This window comes from Anoplophora glabripennis, unplaced genomic scaffold (assembly GCF_000390285.2).
Source record: "Anoplophora glabripennis isolate ALB-LARVAE unplaced genomic scaffold, Agla_2.0 scaffold171, whole genome shotgun sequence".
Classification (NCBI taxonomy): Eukaryota; Metazoa; Arthropoda; class Insecta; order Coleoptera; family Cerambycidae; genus Anoplophora; species Anoplophora glabripennis.
In genome coordinates, this window is record NW_019416698.1 from 824,280 (window position 1) to 844,850 (window position 20,571).

The following is a 20,571-nucleotide window of genomic DNA, read 5'->3' on the forward strand; positions in this document are numbered from 1 at the left end:
ATTTTAAATAAATAATAATACAAACTGTCAAACAATAACAATGTTGTCATAATATTACCTGTCACTGTCACGGCCTACCATATAACATTGTCCATGAGTAAATAAGCCCCTCACGGACTAATTAGTGCGATTTAGTTAAAATACTTATACCCATTTTGGACTATATCAATGTTCGATATGTCAAAATATATTGCAAATAAATCTAAATCCTTACGTAATTGGAAAAAAGGCAGAAATGCCTGAAAGAGGTCTAACAATTACAAGATGTCTTATTTTCTTAATAAAAAAACATCATTTCGTTTTTTAATATTATCTCGCCTATTATTAGAGATGGACCCAACAAACCCTATATGACTATGCTCGACAAGGAACGTTCTATCCAAATATGTAAAAATATACAGGGTGTTCCATTTAAATTAACAAAGTTAACATCCGCGGCCATTTTGTTTGAACTTCATTTGTTTTTCTACTATCATTTTCGAAAACTTCATAAAAAATCGTGCAACTTTTGTATTTCACATTTTTTTATAACTCTTAAAACAAAAAAGTTAAAGGGGGGTCAAAATATAGTGAATCACCCTGTACCTAGTTATAAGTCTGTGTAGAAATTTTATTATAAGCAGATACCTAATGTTGAAGTGATAAATTAATAGGAAGAACGCTTCTGTATCTTTAAATTAAAGCTTGTTTTTTTTAAGATTTCTTCGGTTAAATTCCTTATTTACTATTTATTTAATTAAAAGACTGCATGATTAATGATTATTAATAATTATTATTGGAAGAAAACTACGATTCAAAAACATTGAAATAAACATAAGTATATTGAAAGTGTTTAATAAAAAAACAAGTTAAAGGTTTTTAAGAAGAAACTCAAAGTTTAATTTAGTTTTGTTAGTAGAAGTAGAAACATAAGTAATTAATAAAAATACTGAATAAATAATAAATGTTAATGATGATTGTTAAGTATAATAGCATGTTTATATTTCGCATTGCAATACCAAAATGATGGCTTTTTTAAGTTTTAGAAATTTCTCGAGAATTCGAGAATTCCCGGGAATTCCTAGTCGAGAATTCTCGAGACCCGAGAAAAAAGTAGGCCGAGAAATCAGAAACCCTTTATAGTCCAATTAACTAAGTCTTTAAATCGAAATTTTGCCAACCTGGCTGAATTTTTGATATGAGTTAGGTTAAGGTATATTATAACAATAAGTGAGAGTAATTTTTTGTTCAACCCCCGGCCAAGGGTGGAAAAAGATAAAACAAAGGGCTTTTTCAAGGTAACTCAAAAAGGGTAAGGCTTAGTTAATTGGACTATTAGACATACTTCAGAGACTACTTCGATGTTAATTTTGAAAATTTGGGCAATAGTGTTTTCGGGTATGCCCTTCTCTAAACTAAAATAATGGCGTCCACCCAACGCTTCCGGTTATACCGTCATCTTCGTTATTTTAAATGGAACACCCTGTATATTATTGCAATATTGGATTCTACGTCAATTTTTAGGTGAACTTTTTATAAAGGTTTCCTATTCTTAAAGTAACCGTATTCGATATATTCAATTTTTTTCTAAAAAAAATTAAACAAACACTGCCCAATGGGAAAAAGGTGTATATTTTACAATAATAAAGTTACAGCGATGAAATTTATAGGGGCATAACTAAAACTCTAAGCTTCCTTGTCGTTATTTCAAAATGACTTAATTTCATACAGGGTGGTAGAAATATAATGCCGAATTTAGTCAACTTTAAACCATCTTAACTTATTTTTTTTAATGAAACAAACACCCTGTATATTTTTGCGCAACCTGATGAACAATTTTGTTCTCTTTCGAATGGTATAAGGGTTCCCTATATGTATCTCTTCTGGTTTTTAAGGTATTTACTGTTTTTCTCAGTCAACGGATATCGCATTATTTCTTGCGAGGATGGCTGTGAAATTTTTAATGAAACTTCAAAACAAGCACCTAATCTGTCACCAGTTTATTGTTGTCAATTTAACACATACAGTGAATGTTTATTTGAGTATTATTTATTGTTAAATAAATGTTAATACATTTATTTAAATGCTGACATTCTAAATTTATTATTTATTCGTGGAGAGTGTCACAAGATAATAAATAGGACTTGCATAAAGTATTTTAAATTCGATTTTATTCAATATATACAAGCAAATATCTCAATGTACTTACTTTGTAGTAATATAGAATATTCTTCTTTGAATTGAGAGCAAAAATTTTATAATACGGTAATTATAAGGTCCTCTGCGTTCCGCTTCATCCCAACTATGAAGCACCCGATCTTCATTAAGCGTAAATTAACAAAAAAAGATGTATGTTACAAAGGCGTTTTTAAAATGTACCGAGTTGTAGTTTTTGGGATTTTATCACAACTTGGCAACAGCGCAGATGATTTGGCCTAATTCTAAAACAGCTGACAAGTGCACGACAGACTTTTTTATGGTGAATGACAAACAATCGAAATAATTAATGTGAAAATTAATAAATTGAGGCCTATGCTATGCATTGTATTAGCTTTGTCCTGCCCATTTGGTTAGTGCAACTCTCTCGGTTCCGAAAACACAATAATTGAATAATTCCAAATATTTCGAATTTTCACCGCCAAGAACGGCGGTGACAACTTATTTAACATTAAGGCGAAGAATTGAAGAAAAGATCTTATTATGAAGATACGTAATTGTTTAGATTTTAGGAGATTTGAAACGTTTAAAGCGAGAACATAATTTTCATCAAATATAAATTTGAAAAATGTGTAATACAAACATCTAGAGCTCGTGTCACACAAGTAATGATAATGGATTTTCTTGTGTCAGTTATGAATATTACAAAAATTTAAAACATCGTTTCTAGTAAAGCATCCGAAGTCAAAATTCTCGAAACAAAATGGGAGCTGTAGTCAGTTTCAGTTAAAAGCCATCTAAAAAAATAACTGAGGGGCGGATTTGGGCCATGGTACTGATATTTTCAACTTTAAACTTTTTTTGTTAGTTCTGGACAAGGAGGACGCTATAGAAGCTAACAAGTCAACTTAAAAGATAAATAACGACTCAGTACACCAATTAACAATAACTCCTTGCTAAAAACTGCCAATACTTAACTTGAAGATCATATCCACTAATTTAAACATATCCTAACGATCCCTTTGCTTCACAGTTCATCCTCTTCACCATCTAGACCGCTTCAAACTCCCCATACAACTCACTAATGTCACGCAATTAACGTAACAGGCCTCGTGCTCCAACAAAAGCTTATTCATGTAGAACCATTCAAAGAAAATTGAAATATATATCGGTCGATCGTTTTATTACACCCTCCCGATACCAGCATATTGTGCGCCGATAGGGTCATCTTTAACTCCCGTAATAAATCATCGAATTGCGGGGGAGTACTGCCCTTTAATAGATCTGGTCAGTTGCGCAACTGTCACATAACGATTGTCAATTATTTTAGACCGTTGGCGCGCGTATGACGATCGTGAGTTCTACCACACATCTGCCAGTAGAGTGCCTTACCTGCGTCCAAATAACGCAGATTATTGAAAAGGGACGATTTTTCAGTATATCAGAGGTATTTTAATCTTAAATAACCCAGTTTGTAAGGCCAAATAATTTATTGTTGTGCTTACTAAATATATTTGATAGTGCTAGGACTGTATTTTCTGTCAATTAGTAATTAGCGTCTGGATGAATTAGCATTTTTGTCCGCCGATAGCCATCTGGGACGCCTAAAGCGACTGCGCCCAGATTCCCGAGAAATACGCCCATCAGTTAAAGGAATTCAATAAAAAATTGAACGCCACGCTGCCGGGGCAAACGTGAGCTCAACTATCTCGATGTGTAACATGCAAAGGCAGGCTAAGTTGCCGTACACCCACGGATGATTGTAATTCGTTTATTTTTCCGTGTCTCGCATTTAACGAACGTTTGAATTTGTCTTTTTTTCATCAAGAATATATCTTCCTTATTCGAATGTCATTAAAAAGTTTAAGTAAGCACTCGATACAAACGTTGTATGGAATCGTATCAGTTAAGAAAATTATTATTTTGAAAACGTTTATATGAAACAAACTTTTAAATAAAATAAATGCACATATATTTTTTATAAAAATGTCTGTACAAGATAGATATAACACAAAATTGACAAAAAATGTAAAAAATAATTTTAAGTTTACAGTTTAACTTTATCCATTTCAACGTCAATAAAAAACGTTTAGCTAAGCAGAGAATATAAACTTTTGAACTTTGAATATAGTCGTATATTATGCAAATAATTTCTCAACTAAGTAATTTAAGTGTTTTTCTCATGGTCACAATAGAAATATAAAAAAAACGTTTTTGTTATAGAAACGTTTAAATTAAGTTATATAAACGTATATACAGAGAATGCAAAACTAAACAAATAAAATAGGCCATTTTAATTACTTGGGACATCAATAATTCTATTTATTTGTACTTCAATAAAAACGTTTAAATGAGAATATAATATAAATGTTTATAAATAGCCATGTCTATTGACAACAGTTAAAAAAACAAATAATTGTGGTAGTTGAAGATAAAAAAATAATATTTTCTTTCCAGCTAAGTAATTTCATTAATTATCTCATTGTTACATCAGAGTTATAGAAAAAAAAACGCATTTATGAAATAAACGTCAGTAAATTAAATTAAAATTCAATAAAAACGTTTTAGTGAACAAATGATGTAAACGTTTACATACCGACATTTGTAATAATTGGCAATTTCTAAAGGTAAGATTTTGTGCTAGTTATATAATTTATTTCTCAGCTAAATAACTTTAACTGTAAAACCTATTTTATAAAATAAACTTTTAAACAAAAGAAAATTAAACGTCTTGAGATGCGATATTAATTTTATTAATTCGTACGTCAATAAAAACGTTTATATGAACACCTGATATAAACGTTTCCAATAAATAATTGTGCAATAATTTTAAGAGATATGGAATCCTGCTTATTAAAGATATATTAATACTCTCTACTGCTGAGTAATTTAATTAATTATCACAAAAAAAAACTATAAAAGTCACGTTTTTATGAAATAAGTGTTTAAACAAAATGATTGTATATTTTGCACAGAAAGCTAAATAAATGAATATCTATAATACCAAATTTTAAAAATAAATGTAACGATTTTAATAATCATGAGATACAGTACAATTTTATTTATTTGCACGTCAATGAAATCGTTTAAGTACGAACATGTTATAAACGTTTGTATATAGTTGCAATTGTGCTAGTTGAAGATATGTGAATAATTTCTATCTGACTAAGTAGGTTAGGCTAAATGATTATTTAATTGTCAGAAGAATTGTAAAAAATTGATTTACGAAATATACGTTTAAACATACTACCTGTATACTTCATACACAAACGTATGTACATATCACACAAAACAAAACTTAAAATATGAAAAAGGCAATTTTAAGTATTTTGATACATAGTTTCATTTTATTTATTTCCACGTCAAGAAAAACGTTTAAGTGAACACTTGATATAAACGTTTGCTTACAGCTGTATGAATTTACTATGATTTTAAGAAATAAGTGGGTAATTATACTAGTTGACACTGTTATGTGTGTTTGTCTATATTTAAAACAAATGTATTACTTTGTCAAAAAAAACGGTTATTTAAAAAACGTTTACATGAAACAAATGCTTGAACATGTTTCATATCTACGTATTTTACATAAAAACGTTTGCACGGACTATAGAACAAAATTTTAAAATATAAATAAATTTTAAGTGTCTTGAAACACAGTTAAATTTTAAGAAATCATGGAACATTTCCCTGATGTGATCGCACTAAATTCTACCAACATTTCTATGTTGTATTCTCCAGTCGCATCGCAGATTATGCAGTTTTGCTTGCATTCTGCGTCGCGGCTCGCCTTCAATTGTTTTCGCTGAACGTCCCTTTGATTTCCGTTTTCCGCGAAACTGGATAACGCCCCGCCGAACTGAAAGGCTTCAATACAATAAAGAAACGCGATGCCGAAGCCCTCGAATACCGCTACATCCGGTCGAGCGAGCATTTTTATAGCCTCCACACTGAGAAAAGGGTTTCGTTGAAACTAGCACTTCGGACAATTTTCTGTGTACCTACACTTAGAAGAATATTAACAGAATTTCTTTAAAATTTCAAACTGTTAATGCCACGTGGCTAATTTTTGTTTAAGTTGGTAATATGCATATACCTATAACAAAAGAATGTGTAATACAAGAAATATTTTTTTTAAATAAACCATGGCAGTACATCAGAAAATTATGAATAATGTCAAAATATTCTCTGAAATGCATGAATTTATTATTTTAGTTATCTAAATTCTTCAATGACTTTTATATAATGTATACTAAGAGATTCCTACAAAAATTAATCAAGTGGTCTGCGGTCAGGAGATTTCGCTGGCCAAATAATATATTTTTCGCCTAAAATGGACACAAAGTACGTTCATTGATTTTGGAAGATTCTGTATATTTCTGTCAATGTTTGTAACAATTTTTTTTTTTTTTCTAAAAATGTTACCAGCTGTCTATTTTTTGTTCGGTTTTTTGCCTGCCCCGTATTTGTCGCCTCAGCGGGGCCGGCTCGGCTCGCGTGGGTATTTATTAAATGAAAACTGGTAATTTGAGGGGTGTCGCGTGTCGCGCGGGGGCGCTCTCCGCCCCTAAAAAACACCCCAGCAATAATAGCGGAATAACGACGGAAGCTCCAGTTTAAATACCCCGGCAGAGCCACATATGACAACAGGCTGCTTCCAGCTTTTTGGAAACGGAAGTGGATCTTTCGACTTGTGCCGTTTGTCTGTCGCCGCGCACCCCTCCTGATGGATGCGTGCGACCCCCGAGGAGCACGTGCCCAACCCCGTCTATTTATGACGACTGCGTAAATTACCTTGACACTAACAAAGTCAATACAACGCTAAAAATAACCGGCCGCTCTCGGTTTCGTCGTCTTTCCGTAAACTCGTCGGGAGGTAATCCACCAGGCGACGGAAGGCTGTGGGGCCCGGCCGGGAATATCGCCAGGTACAAAGGGTGTTCGCGGATATTCCGAAAAACATAGAGGAAGTAAAAATAATGACAATTTGCTAAACAGGTTGTTACTTTGACATGTTTTTTATGAATAACATTTTATAAAACAGTAAAAGAATTGTTTTAGAAAATAAATTAGTTTTACTTGTCTCTAGTTACAACATACAGTCTGTTGGATGCACTAAACTTTCTTCTGTTACGGAAAATTCTATTAGGATAACGTTGCAGATATAATTGTAAAGCTAAAGCTGCTGCACTGTTTTTTCTACATAATAAACCTGCAGCATATAAAATTTTTCATTAAAAGCATTCATTTTGTTACAAGTTAAACTTGATAGGTGACAACAATTACAAACAAACCTATATGTGACAGATAGTCGCATTGAAATGATTCAACATAAATTTGTTAAATTTTTTTCTTTTAAATGTAGGCGAACTTTGAACGACAACAATTTTCATATATTGTGTGTTGAATCTATTATAAATTTAGCTAAGAGAAGAGTATTAGCGGATGTCATTAACCTGTATAAAATTATTAATGGTAAAATCGACTGTGTCCAATTAGTAAAATATTATTTAATATACCATGCAGGCCCTTTAGGTCCTACGACTTTCATTCCTTTTAAGCATACCAATGCCTCCGCAAACTCTCCTGTGTTCAGTATGATGAGTTCTTATAACGATATTTGTAGCAGTTTAAATTTATTCTCTACATCTTTAGTTTCATTAAGAGATTGCTCAAACGTATACTTCTTTTATAATATTTTTATGCTATTCTTTTTATGATGTTTTTCTTTTATAATATTTTTTATGCTATTTATATTTTAAAACTCTTTTTATACTGTTGTTTGATGTATATCTGTTAATTTAGTGGACACTTTAGTGGGCTTTTTCGCCTGTTTGTGTCGAAAATGGTAAATAAAAATAAATAAATAAATAAATAGCCGTATGCGAAATTGTTTTTCCAGCGCCTTCTATTTCATGTGATTTCGAGAGCGATCACCGTAAACTAAAGTCACGGGCTAAAAGTTTTCTCATTTTTTTCTCAAAAATTTCGTTATGTAAATCAATCAAAACGTGCAAAATACAATCCCATTTAAAAAATATCGATGACGTCACCACTCATCTACAGTGTGACGAAAATAAAAGTGTTGTGCGTCACTATAAAGAAAATAATATCCCATTTAAAATATACAGTGTGTCTACTTAAGTTGGAACCATATGGAAAACTTTTTTATTATTGGTTTTATGACAATAAGTTATTCTTCATAAAAAGTTCTGCATCATCCTAAATCTAAAATACAACCTTCAGTTATCAAAATTAGAAATTATGAATTTTGCTCAAGAGTAAAGTACCTTTATTTTTGACAATACAGAAGAATGTTATAAAGAAAAATTATTATGAATTAAAAGTTATTTTCAAATATGCAATTACAGTCATATAGCATGAAGATTCAGGTTTTGTGATTATTTACGTTTTTCTTTATAAATTTATTTTATTTATTATTTCCATTTGTTAACGTTTATAATTTTATTTATTATTTCCATTTGTTAATGTTTATAAACAACTTTGCAATTTAATTATAATAATAATACAAATAATTTATAATGTAAAACGTAAATAATCACAAAATCTGAATCTTCATGCTGAATAGCTGTATTTGAAAATAACTTTTAATTCAAAATAACTTTTCTTCACAACACTCTTCTGTATTGTCAAAAATAAGGGTACTTTACACTTGAGCAAAATTCATAATTTCTGATATACCTGGTATATGACTGGCAAATTTTGATAACTGAACGAAGCAACTTAGATTATAGGCAATGCAGAACTTTTTATGAAGAATAACTTTTTTTCATAAAATCAATAATAAAAATGTTTTCCATATGGTTCCAACTTAAGTAGACACACTGTACATATATATACTTTACAGGATGCCCAAAAATGGGCAGTCAAGTTAGCTCGGGACCTTTATAACCAAACATACTGTATACCTATTCACATACCAATAGTAGTTAATATTTATTAAATAATGTGAAATATAATTATGAACAAAAATTAGATATGTATTATTATCTTATTAATTTGAATAATAATACAATCTAGTTGTAGTTATTTCTCCGTTCATACATTTTTTTCGTCTTAGTTTAACAGTAGTTTTACGTTTCAATATCACATACCTATAACGGCGTGTTGATGCGGCGTCGTCGTTACGGACCGAACGAAAAGCATCCGAATGGACCTTGTATACGCGCTCGGGAGATAATATCAATCGATTCGAAAATAAAAGGCCATCGAACAGCAGCAACAATGTGCTGTAGGTTGCGTTTAATTATATAAAACAACTAACTGATATAAACAGTTACTATAGCGCTGCGTACCTATATAAATAAACGTGCCGAAATAAATGAAAGAGTAACTTCAACAAACCATTCAGCGTATAGCCTAATAGTTAGCAGATGATGCGGCGCGTTCTAAATTTAATTATACTTGTATTTACAATGGGAATAAAAAGCGACCGCGGACAGAGCTGGCTTTCGTGTTACATTTATATAACAATGTAATAAGACTACATGGAGAAAAGCGATCTATTATGGCTGGCGATTTGTTGCTGCGGTCGGGCCTTTTGCTTTGAGACACGTTCATTTTCTTCAAAGCATTCAAATGACAAAGTCTACTCTAGCTAATACTGTATGACGTTCGTATATTAAAAAGTCGATTTAATTGAAAGTGGCGGTCATTTAATAAATTCCGCTCGGTCGGGAACGATCGATACCACCAATTCATTAAACACGATAGCTCGCGGTAGCATCGGATTAGTTAGTAATAACGAGCCCTCAATAAGTAATAACTACGCGAGCGATCGATACCGACCGCTTCTCGGCAGCGGCGCGTATTCAACCGTCAAATCGCGTCACCTCGACCGGATTGCTCCAGGTAGGTACTCGCCCGAACAAAAGGAGCAGGCCGAGTGACAGGTCGGGCCTGTTATGGGTTATGGATATGGAATCTGGGCGGGCACAAGGCGGGGATTATGAGTGTGCAACAAGTGTGTTTTATTTATGAATGTAGACGCCGCCCAGCTGTCATAACCGGGGCCCTGGCTGGCTCTTTGCAGGCACTTTATCATCTCTCGCGCCTGCTCCCGGACCCTCATATCTGCCCCTCCACTTTCATATCTCATTTAATAATATCTCGGCCTATGCTGCTATGCGAGCTCCCACCCCGCTTTATTACTCCGCGATGTATTCGAGTGAGCAGACGTACTTGCTGTTTCGCCTTTTTACCCGCCCGACTGACGAGAGTGTCTTGTTTTCAGATGTGGACGCCGCGTCCGAGGGCCTGCCGGAGGTGCTGATGTGCCAGCGGTGCCAGGAGCAGTTCACCGAGCTCCAGGAGTACCTCACGCACAAGGCCGAGTGCGACAAGAAGGCCATCAAACACGACGACCCTGCCCATTCCGATCCCGAGGATATGGTGGTGTCCGAAGAAGACGACGACGACGACGAGACTGGCGGGAAGAGGCTGGAACGCATGCGACGCCACCGTCAAGACGCCGCCAACAACAACAGCGTGGAGGAGAACTCTCCGGACGACAACAGTCAGAGACTGGGGTTCCCTTTTTCTGTGCCCGCCGCCCCCGGCCACGTGACGCTCGAGGCGCTGCAGAATACCAAGGTGGCCGTGGCGCAATTCGCCGCCACCGCTATGGCGAATAACACCGACAACGAGGCGGCTTTACAAGAACTGGCGGTGTTGCAGAGTACCCTATTCACGCTGCAACACCAACAAGTGCTTCAGCTGCAACTGATAAATCAACTCCAGCAGCAGTTGCAGATAGACAGGACTAAGGAGGACGAGGAAGTCTCACCCGTATCGCCGCCGCCTTCAGAGAACGAAGCAGAAACGACGCCTGAGTCACCGCCCGCACCTCAGGCTATACCAGCGTCGAGAGAACCCACCCCCGCATCCCTACCACCTCAGATGAGTCACTCTATGATGCAGCAATCCCCGGTGTCGGGACCGTCGCCAGAAGTGAGCGCCCCGCCGTCTTTGCCCCCACAGATCCAACCCCCGATGTGTTCAATATCGTCCTCTCTAGCATCCACCATAATCACGCATACAGACGAACAGCCTTCCTTGGACGAACCTAACACTTTGGAAATGCTACAGAAAAGAGCGCAGGAAGTGTTAGACAACGCCAGTCAAGGCCTGTTGGCTACGAATCTGGCCGACGAGTTGGCATTTAGGAAAAGTAAAGGATCCATGTCGCCCTACGACTCTAAAGGCAGGAACGAACCGTTCTTCAAGCACCGCTGCAGGTACTGCGGTAAAGTGTTCGGGTCAGACTCTGCTCTTCAAATACATATCCGTTCTCACACAGGAGAACGCCCCTACAAGTGCAATGTATGTGGTAGTCGCTTCACCACTAAAGGAAACTTAAAGGTCCACTTCCAGAGACACAGTCAGAAATTCCCTCATATCAAGATGAACCCCAATCCCGTACCGGAACACTTAGATAAGTACCACCCGCCTCTGCTCGCCCAACTAGGTCAGCAACCGTCTTTGTCGCCAGGAGGTCCCCCACATCCCCCGCATTTGGGTTTTCCTGGAGCCCACCCTTACCCCCCTACCTCCTTGCCGTTGTTCAGGCCGCAAGGACCTCCGCCTCCAGAACTGTTAAATAGCAGACTTCAGCCCTCGCCGCACAGACTACAGGAACCGCCCCCTAGACTGTTTCCTCCCCATCCCTTGTTTATGAAGCGGGAGGAACAAGACACGCCGGCGGACTTGAGTAAACCGCAAAGATCGCCCACTCCTGAGGGAAAAAACGAGAAAAACGAACAGGAAGATAAACGAGAACCAAACGAAGACGCTAAAGCTATATCGGTTCCCCAAATAACCCCTAAACAAGAACCAAGTTACACCGATAACGAAAACGAGAACGAGCCTGAAAGGTATTCTTCTCCCATTCCCTACGACGAGTGTAGCAACAGCAGTAAATACAGCAACGAGGATATTTTGGAGCAGCGGAGTCCAGGTGCAGAGCAGTCGGAAAATATGCAAGATGAACCAGAGAACTTATCAAACAGGAGCAGTTCTATCACTGTACCCTTGAGTATTTCTACAGGACAGAGACTACCCGCTAGTTTCTCCTTTGGGCACGCCAGTTCTCCACCTAGCAGCACCTCTTCGGGAAGTTTGGGACCTTTCCCTACTACTCCGCTCGCGGATATTACTAAGGATCCTTCCATGTACACAAACTTGTTGCCCAGGCCAGGCAGCAACGACAACTCCTGGGAGAGTCTGATTGAGATCACGAAAACCTCGGAGACTAGCAAATTACAACAACTGGTGGATAACATCGAACACAAACTCTCTGATCCGAACCAGTGCGTGATATGCCACAGAGTGCTGTCCTGCAAGAGCGCCTTGCAGATGCACTACAGAACGCATACAGGAGAAAGGCCCTTCAAGTGCAAGATATGCGGTCGCGCCTTCACCACCAAGGGCAACCTCAAGACGCACATGGGCGTGCACAGGGCCAAGCCTCCTATGAGGGTGCTCCACCAATGCCCAGTCTGTCACAAGAAATTCACCAACGCTCTGGTTTTGCAGCAACATATCCGCCTCCATACAGGCGAACCCACTGATCTCACCCCCGAGCAAATCCAGGCGGCGGAAATAAAAGACTTTCCTTCCCCAGGAGGCTTCCCGGGCCTCCCGAATTCCATGCATCCATTCCTCAGCCAGGGCTTCCCGGTGCCGGGGCTGTCTCCCTTGGGACACTCCGGGATACCCCTCAACATGAAGTTTGACAGAGACGTGAAATCGGAGCACGGGAGTATGGACGAAGACGATGACGACGACGATGATATGATGAGCAACTCGGAGCACCAGAATATTATGCCGCCGTTTTCGTCGTCTCCTTCTGATACGCATAACCCTTCTGTTCCGGTGAGCACGATGGCATCGCAGTTTTCCTTAGCAGGGTTGAGCTGTACGGCGGAAGATCTGTGTTCGAGTCGCGCCGTGGTCTCCACACCGCCCCCCATGCAGAACGGGGAGAAGTCGCCAAGTCAGTCGGGAGTTACCAGCCCGGGGAGTTCGGAAATTAGGTCGTCTCCAAACCAGACTCCCGTCCAGGTGAGTTTTCACGTCCCTAGGTACCTAGTATATCTTTAATGTATATCTACTATGGTTATTTAAAGTTATATGAAACAAATTATTTAAAGTTTAGAATTTCAAATAGATTTCTTTAAAAAGTCCCTTTATAGGCATATATAATTTTAAACTTTTATTTTCCAATGCTAAATTTATTATTCCTTTTTTAATGTGGTTATTGACAGATATTCATTTTTAATAATTTAATAGAACAATTATTTTTATTGATGTAAATATGTATTGAGTTTAAATATTTCGTACGAAACATATAGGAGATAATAAACTAACAACTCTTCTTTTTAAATTCATGATAATAATGATATTATGAGAAAAATTAGTCAGGACTGATTACTTACATAAAAACCTTTCTGAAAATATTGGTTTCAGCAGTTTTAATAATGGATAGGTCAAGAAACGATTTTTTATTTGTTTGTTCTTTTTTAATTGTGAATTGCAATTTTGGACGAGTCATTAAAGACGTTGAAAATATTTCTTGTTCAGTCTTGAACAACACAAGAAAGTATATCATCCACATATAATTTTAAAAATTGCAGTATTTCATGCAATTTTGTACAGAGGTAATGTCCATTTCCCAGACGATATATTTGTTTTTATACATATAGGGATAGTTAATTTTTATTATGTTTAAATATTGTACGTATTTATTGCATGTCAAAATTTTATACAAGTCCTGAGTCCTAAGGATGTAATAAAACAAGGAAACGTCGACAAACCATTATAGTGTTTTTTATACTTTCTGCTTAAATATTTTTATTAAAAATGACTTTCAGATACCACGCCCTCCATCATCTCAACAGGCCAGCAGCCCCACACCATCAGACAACTCAATGGGTGCATTGGACTTGACCCCAAGGAACAGTCAACCGACGATTACTAGTCCTGGACCAACGACTCCCGGTGCTGCGCCTCCATTATTTCCATCCTTTGGCTTGTTACCGTCAGGGGGACAATCACCTTTGATGTCGTCAGCTCTGTCATCGTTGACCTCATCTGTTTTGACCTCCACGTCGTTTAGTCCGTTGAGATTGGCAGTGGGACCCGTAGGAAGTCTAGGTGAGTGGGTCACTGTATTATTTCATGACAAAACGCTAGAATTGACTTCTGACGGATATTACGAGTATTTGTCTTGTCCTTTTGGTCTTGCAAATGCTTCGGCAATTTTGCAGACAAAATACAATAATAATTAAAACGTATTGTAATATTTTAAGGTACTACACGTATATTCGTCTCTAATTTAAAGTCAGAATAATGTTATTTATCCTAAAGAAAAACGTTTCTGTTTATTTTTAAACGTGTGGTAAACGACCTGTTCGCTAACAATAGTTCTTTCTCTCAGGACGAGGCAATACCACTTGCAACCTTTGCTTCAAGACGTTCGCCTGCAACTCTGCCCTAGAGATCCACTACAGGAGCCACACCAAAGAGAGGCCCTTCAAGTGTTCCGTATGCGACAGAGGCTTTTCCACCAAGGTAAGTGTCATGCTCTGTACTGCGTTCCAGTGGCTCTCAACATTTAAATTACAGTGCAACAAGCTCAAAAAAATGTTTACGAGTGTAGAATTCAGTGAAAACTGTGACTACTGTAAACATATGTAAATGTTTGATTCCAAATTTATATGTTAAAAAGGCTAACAATTTATACTTTCGTGAATTTTTAAAATATATTTTTACGAAAAGGCCTAAGGATTAAAGTATCTTGAAATATATTGAAATACGGATGTTTAAAAAAATTAACTAAATGTTGAACTACGTGAACTTTAAGGAAGATTTTCTATGTATAGTTTTTTTGAATGAAGGGACTATGAGTTTCGTTTTTTTTTATAAAGCCACTGAAGTAAGAGGAACCAAATTTTTCCTTTCATTTTTCTTTCAGAACTCAGAAAATTTTTCAAACTAAAGAATCTGATCAAATATGTTTTTTATTTTACGTTTCTGCCAAAATTTTCGTCTTTCTTTGGTTTTTTATTAAAGAGAAAGCTTCTTTCTAATTAGTTCATGTTTAAAATAAATTACTAAAATAATTTGTATTAACTATAAGCTCCTGAAAAATGAATTCTAAAAAAAAAACTGTGAAATATGCGCTGTATGTTATTTCGATTCCACGAGCATGGCAACAAGTTCTTGTAACGTGGTGTCATCGTAACCACCAGTTAAGAACCCCTGGTTCATTCGAATACGTGTGATTGAATTGACCGTTCTATTCTTGTCCACACAATAGAGTTGGAGACGTCTCAAATTAACTGTTGGCTTTCAGCCAGCCATAAGTTATGTCGAATGTCTAAGTGGTCTATTTTTGATTAAGAATCTCTTTTTTATGCTGACGCGGATTTTTCAGTTGTCGCCGTGGATTGCACCTAATTGCAGGCAAAAATGCAGACGAAATCCCCATCGTCGTTTCTTTACCGTGACGTATACGCGTTCACGAAAATCCAATTGCCTTAATAACAATTATAAATAACACTTAATATATGTACTAGTCACGTTTGTTCCATTTTTAAGTAGATATTATGAAATTCAAGTAATTCATAATTCATTAACTGTCAAGAACGATAGATGGCTGGGTCTATTTCGGAAGGCAAACAATAGATGACGCTTTACATGTGACTTTAACTGTTGCGCTAGCTTAAGATAGACCTAAACTTGTACTGATCGTCACCGAGTGAGACACCCGTTTTGTTGTGTTTCTGATCTGTGTGTGTCTTTCAGGAGGCTTGCGTTTGCAAGCAGAGGCGTATCCAGGATGAAGTGGAACCATGGAGGGCGAAAAAGCGCAAAGCCGCCCTTCGCCGGTCAATACCTTCTGTGTTTCCGTTACCGATGAGCCCTGGATACGCCTCCACGTGGATGCAAATGGCGGTAAGACCCGCCACCACATTCACACCACACACCAGCCAACGGCACTTTTTTCTGTTGCAGGGAAACATGAAGCAGCACATGCTCACGCACAAGATACGCGACATGCCGCAACACATGTTCGAGAACAAGCCGCCCTCGGTGAGCGGCGACGATTCCACCCCCCTGCCTCCCAGCCTGCCCTCCAGAGAACCGGCAAGCAGCGACGGAGAGCAGCAGCAGCACCAGCAGCAGCAACAGACGCCGCCGCAGGTCCTGCAACCTCCCCACCAGATCAAACCCGAACAAGAACCGCAGCAAATCAAAAGAGAACCCACAGAGACTGAGCTACCCCTTCCTAAGCGCCCCCCAAGTAAGTCACCAGTCCCTTCTACAATTTTTTTTTCACAAAAATGATTTAACACAGTGATGCAGAGTTGCAGGGCGAAAGTCCCCTGTAATATAATTTTAAAGCTCTTTCTTCAAACCTTTACTAGAAACTTGTATTTAAATATATAGTTAGGTAAATATCTAACCTCCTATTTCTTCAAAACAGCTGTTATGCCAGCAAAAACCAGATTAATTAATGAGAAAATGTACTCAGTAGCAATGGGAAACTTAATTAACATACAATACGAGGAATTAAAAATATTTTATCGACTGCGAAGGTATCTGTGTCAGTGATTGTTGCCAAGAATACAACCCGTCAGCGCAACAACAATCCACTACGCAAATTAACGTTTATTAATGCCATCGCTGTTGCTAAATCATTTTTTACATTGCAGGTGTTTATTTAGAGTTACGAAAACAACTTAATCGAAACAAAGCATTGGTGACGCAAAATATATTTTGTTAGGACTGTAATAACTACATCTCAGACTCGAACTCTAAAAAAATACCTGCCAAAAGATTAAGTGTACATAAAGACGATGCGCGGCGATACAAATTAACACTGTTGTCATCGCTTGCACTAACTTGAGCTAGGTTGAGGGCTAATGTGTGCGGTGTGTGTGTGTTTTGCAGGCTTACAATCAAGTAAGCACTTGTGCCACGTATGCAATAAGAACTTCTCGTCCAGTTCGGCCCTTCAAATTCATATGCGGACGCACACCGGCGACAAGCCCTTTCGATGCACCGTCTGCCAGAAGGCCTTCACCACCAAAGGCAACCTGAAGGTACGTAACACAGTACATTCGCCGGCTTTGCTTCACTAACGCAACCACTAACCAGGTGAGGAGGCACAGGAACGCCGTACGCCACTTAGTAAACGTTAATATACATCTATTAATGGTTAATATCCTGTTTGTTGCAGCAACGATATATTTATTACTGAGTAATATCCTGTTTGTTATAGCAACAACACGTTTATTAAAAGTTAATAAACTGTATATCGGACATTCTTGTGCTTCCTTCTGTAAAATTAAGCTATTAGTGCTTTTTGGGGGTAAAATGTGTACTAATTTGAGTTTTGTTGTACAGGTTCACATGGGAACGCATATGTGGAGCAACGGGGCGTCCCGACGAGGGCGACGCATGTCCCTAGACCTCCCTCCCATCCCCATGACGCCCAAGGATTCCGAATTTCTGCAGCGGAGGCCAGACCTCTTCTACCCGTACCTCCCGGCTCCATTCCTTAACGGAATGCAGCAAAAGGTACGATATAACCATCTCGCTTCGAATTAGAAACCAATGTTGTTGACTTTTTCAGCTGAACGAAATCTCGATGGTGCAGAATAGCCAGAACGGCATGGCAGGAGCCGGCAAGTACAGTGGCCTCCTCGGCTTCGGTTATCCGCCGCCAGAGGCCATCCGATCTCAGGCGAGCTCTCCCGAACGACCCGAGAGACCGCCCAGCCGCGAACCCGACACCACCCGAGGTCTGTGGGACCTGCACTTCGACAGGAAGACGACACCGGACACCTCCAGGGAGGACCTTTTGCCGGCCACTAGGGAGGGCCTAGCCGCCTGAGACCCCCTGAGTGGCTGCCATGTTCCTATTTTCAACTAGTCGTAGACCGTCGAGGTGCTTCACGATTCGGGACGGGGTAGACCGAGGGCGGAATATCTGGATTAGAAAAAAAAAACAGGAGTCAGGTTTAGCGCGGAATCTTTATTTTTCTCTTTGTTTCCAGAAATGGTTTCTGTATCAGTAAAATCCCGTCTACTTAGTCAATTGCAGTTGAATAAGGCTTTCGTGGTTATTACACCCTGTATACGGAATGTTTTATTAAGAATGGGACACAGGTTAATGGAGATTCGTAGAACCAAAATATGGGGCGATTGAATCTACCATGTTGCCTTTTTTTAACCGCAGGGTGGCAAATTTTATTTTCTTTTTAATTTTGGGAATTTTTGGTAACTATTCCACCAAACAAGTTGAAAATTTAAAAGGTAGGAATGTTTTTCTAGGACGAAAATTTTAAAAATGGTATTAAATTGGTGTTTCATTGGTAGAGATTCCTATGAAGCTTCTTTGTGCTTCATAAATTGACAATTCCGAAAATAAAAAAATAGTAATGAAAATTTAGTTTCAAATAAAACTGATATACCAGTTAAAACGCAAATAATTTTCAAAATACCAATGCCTTTTCATATTAATCGGGATATTAACTTGAAGATTTATTTAATTTCTTTGTATATTTTAATGTTTAAACCGTATTTAGTTACTTATATTTTTATCTTAATTAATATACCCCTGACACTTCCTGAAGGCATTATTATCCTATAATACCCGTGATACATTTAGCTTTAATGTGCTACTACTCAATTCGTATTTTTATATATAGCTAGTGACTAGCTAGTAAATCACAAACAAATGTTTGATGTTCTTTAATTTACATTGGCGTTAAAAGAGGTAATTTGTAATAACTTCCTATTATATTTCCATGATAATGCATTTTAAATTTGCCCTAGGGCGGTGTATATTTATACACGGTGTCCCAGAAAAATTCGAGCCCAAATAAAAAAAAGTTTAATATAAAAATTGTAGGATATCAGTAAATTAATATGCTGATGGTAACCTTGAATTTAACATTGAGCTTAAGTTTGAAAAAAAGGTTAAATCAAGCACAACTTGAAAATTTTAAATGAAGCTTTTCAAAGAACTATTGCTGGCATAAAAAATAGGATGTTTCTTTAATATTTTCAAGTTAACTTTGATTGACCTTGAAACTTAAACTGAAGGTCTCACTCACTCTATATATTCATAGCGCGCTAGGCTGTTGTTTTTCACATAATGTGTCTTAAATGAGGCTAACTTTTGTAAAATAGCAGGCTAGTAGGTAATTAAGGAAATTAATTTAACCATTGAGAAAAAAATTATTTATTCTGTCAAAAATGCAGCTATCAGAGTGTCAATAACCGAACAACTATTTTTAGAATCATATACAGGGTGATGTGGAAAAAGGAGCTACAAATTTATGGTTGCTGGAATATGAAGAAATAAGAACATTTGTCCTATAGACGTCAAAATTTTAAATCAAATTTTAACCAAATTATTTCCAAAAAAAAAACAAAAAGTAGGTATTAAAATTTGGTACAAGTAAGATTTCAAGTTCTTTACAGTGCATATGACATATTATAATACCTATCGACAACATACATCGACCAATGTTAACCATAAAACAGCTATGTAATAAAAAGTAATCGGGAAAGGTCGTAAATAGCGACCTCTGGCAGATGGATAGCAACTAATCACCTCAAAAACTTACTTATACCAAATATCAATACTTTACATTGTTTTCTGGAAAAGATGTGGGTAAGATTTCGAAATATAAGATTCTCAGGATCAGCTTCTGAATTTGTGGTGCATTTTTCCAAAAGACCCTTTATATTGATTTCGAATTCCTCTTGTTCCTAAATTAATTAGCCTCTTCAAATTTTACAAAACAAGTTGGTGTTCCTCTTTAACATACACTGAGCAAAAAATCGTGGGTTTCCCGAAAACTACTACTTTTTACTGCTTTCAATTAGTAAGTACTTAGTTTTATTAAAAAATAAATAAGTTTTCAATACTTTTGGTACTGTGTATTTAGGACTCTTTACCGATAAACACAAAATATGTGTTATTTTTGTAAGTATAAAAATTGTAGCTGATTGATGAAATAGTTTCCAAAATATTCCATTTTGAACTTTTTAACATTTCTTTCAAGGTATATTTCGCTTAATCGCCCTATTTTGTACTCTCCCATTAACGTAAGCCAAGTCTCATTCTTAATCAAGCATCCTGTATAATATTCTGGCCCCAATTATTGCGCTCTCCTCTACAGAACCCGCGGCAAACTCAAAAGTCTGCCGAGACGTTCCCTCCGACGAAAGTAAAACAAACGAAATCAAAACGGAGCACCTCGTGGCAAATGGATCGGGGCAATGACGCATACTGTGATACATCAGCTGTAACAGGCTGCCAGGCCAGCCAGGAGCACGCTGTGTAGTTATATATATTTAAAGAAAAAGAAATTACTATTAGGACCCTGTATTATATTA

The 20,571-nt window shown here is 37.1% G+C and overlaps 1 protein-coding gene across 1 annotated transcript; it reads left to right on the forward strand.

Moving 5' to 3' along the window:
* The first annotated feature begins 10,311 nt into the window (after positions 1 to 10,311).
* LOC108904759 (homeotic protein spalt-major-like) lies at positions 10,312 to 18,055 on the forward strand. Its single transcript, XM_023455253.1, has 9 exons — positions 10,312 to 10,321; positions 10,388 to 13,215; positions 14,025 to 14,301; positions 14,591 to 14,724; positions 15,961 to 16,110; positions 16,171 to 16,459; positions 17,110 to 17,261; positions 17,566 to 17,739; positions 17,795 to 18,055. The coding sequence occupies exons 1-9, from the start codon at positions 10,312 to 10,314 to the stop codon at positions 18,053 to 18,055; spliced, it is 4,275 nt and encodes a 1,424-aa protein (XP_023311021.1).
* The last annotated feature ends 2,516 nt before the right edge of the window (positions 18,056 to 20,571 follow it).

Bases quoted from the DNA above. Each gene is read 5' to 3' on its own strand.
- LOC108904759 (XM_023455253.1), top strand. The intron at 14,302-14,590 runs GTCTAGGTGAGT...TCTTTCTCTCAG, and splicing joins GGCAGTGGGACCCGTAGGAA to GACGAGGCAATACCACTTGC. The intron at 17,262-17,565 runs GTACGTAACACA...TTTGTTGTACAG, and splicing joins CCACCAAAGGCAACCTGAAG to GTTCACATGGGAACGCATAT.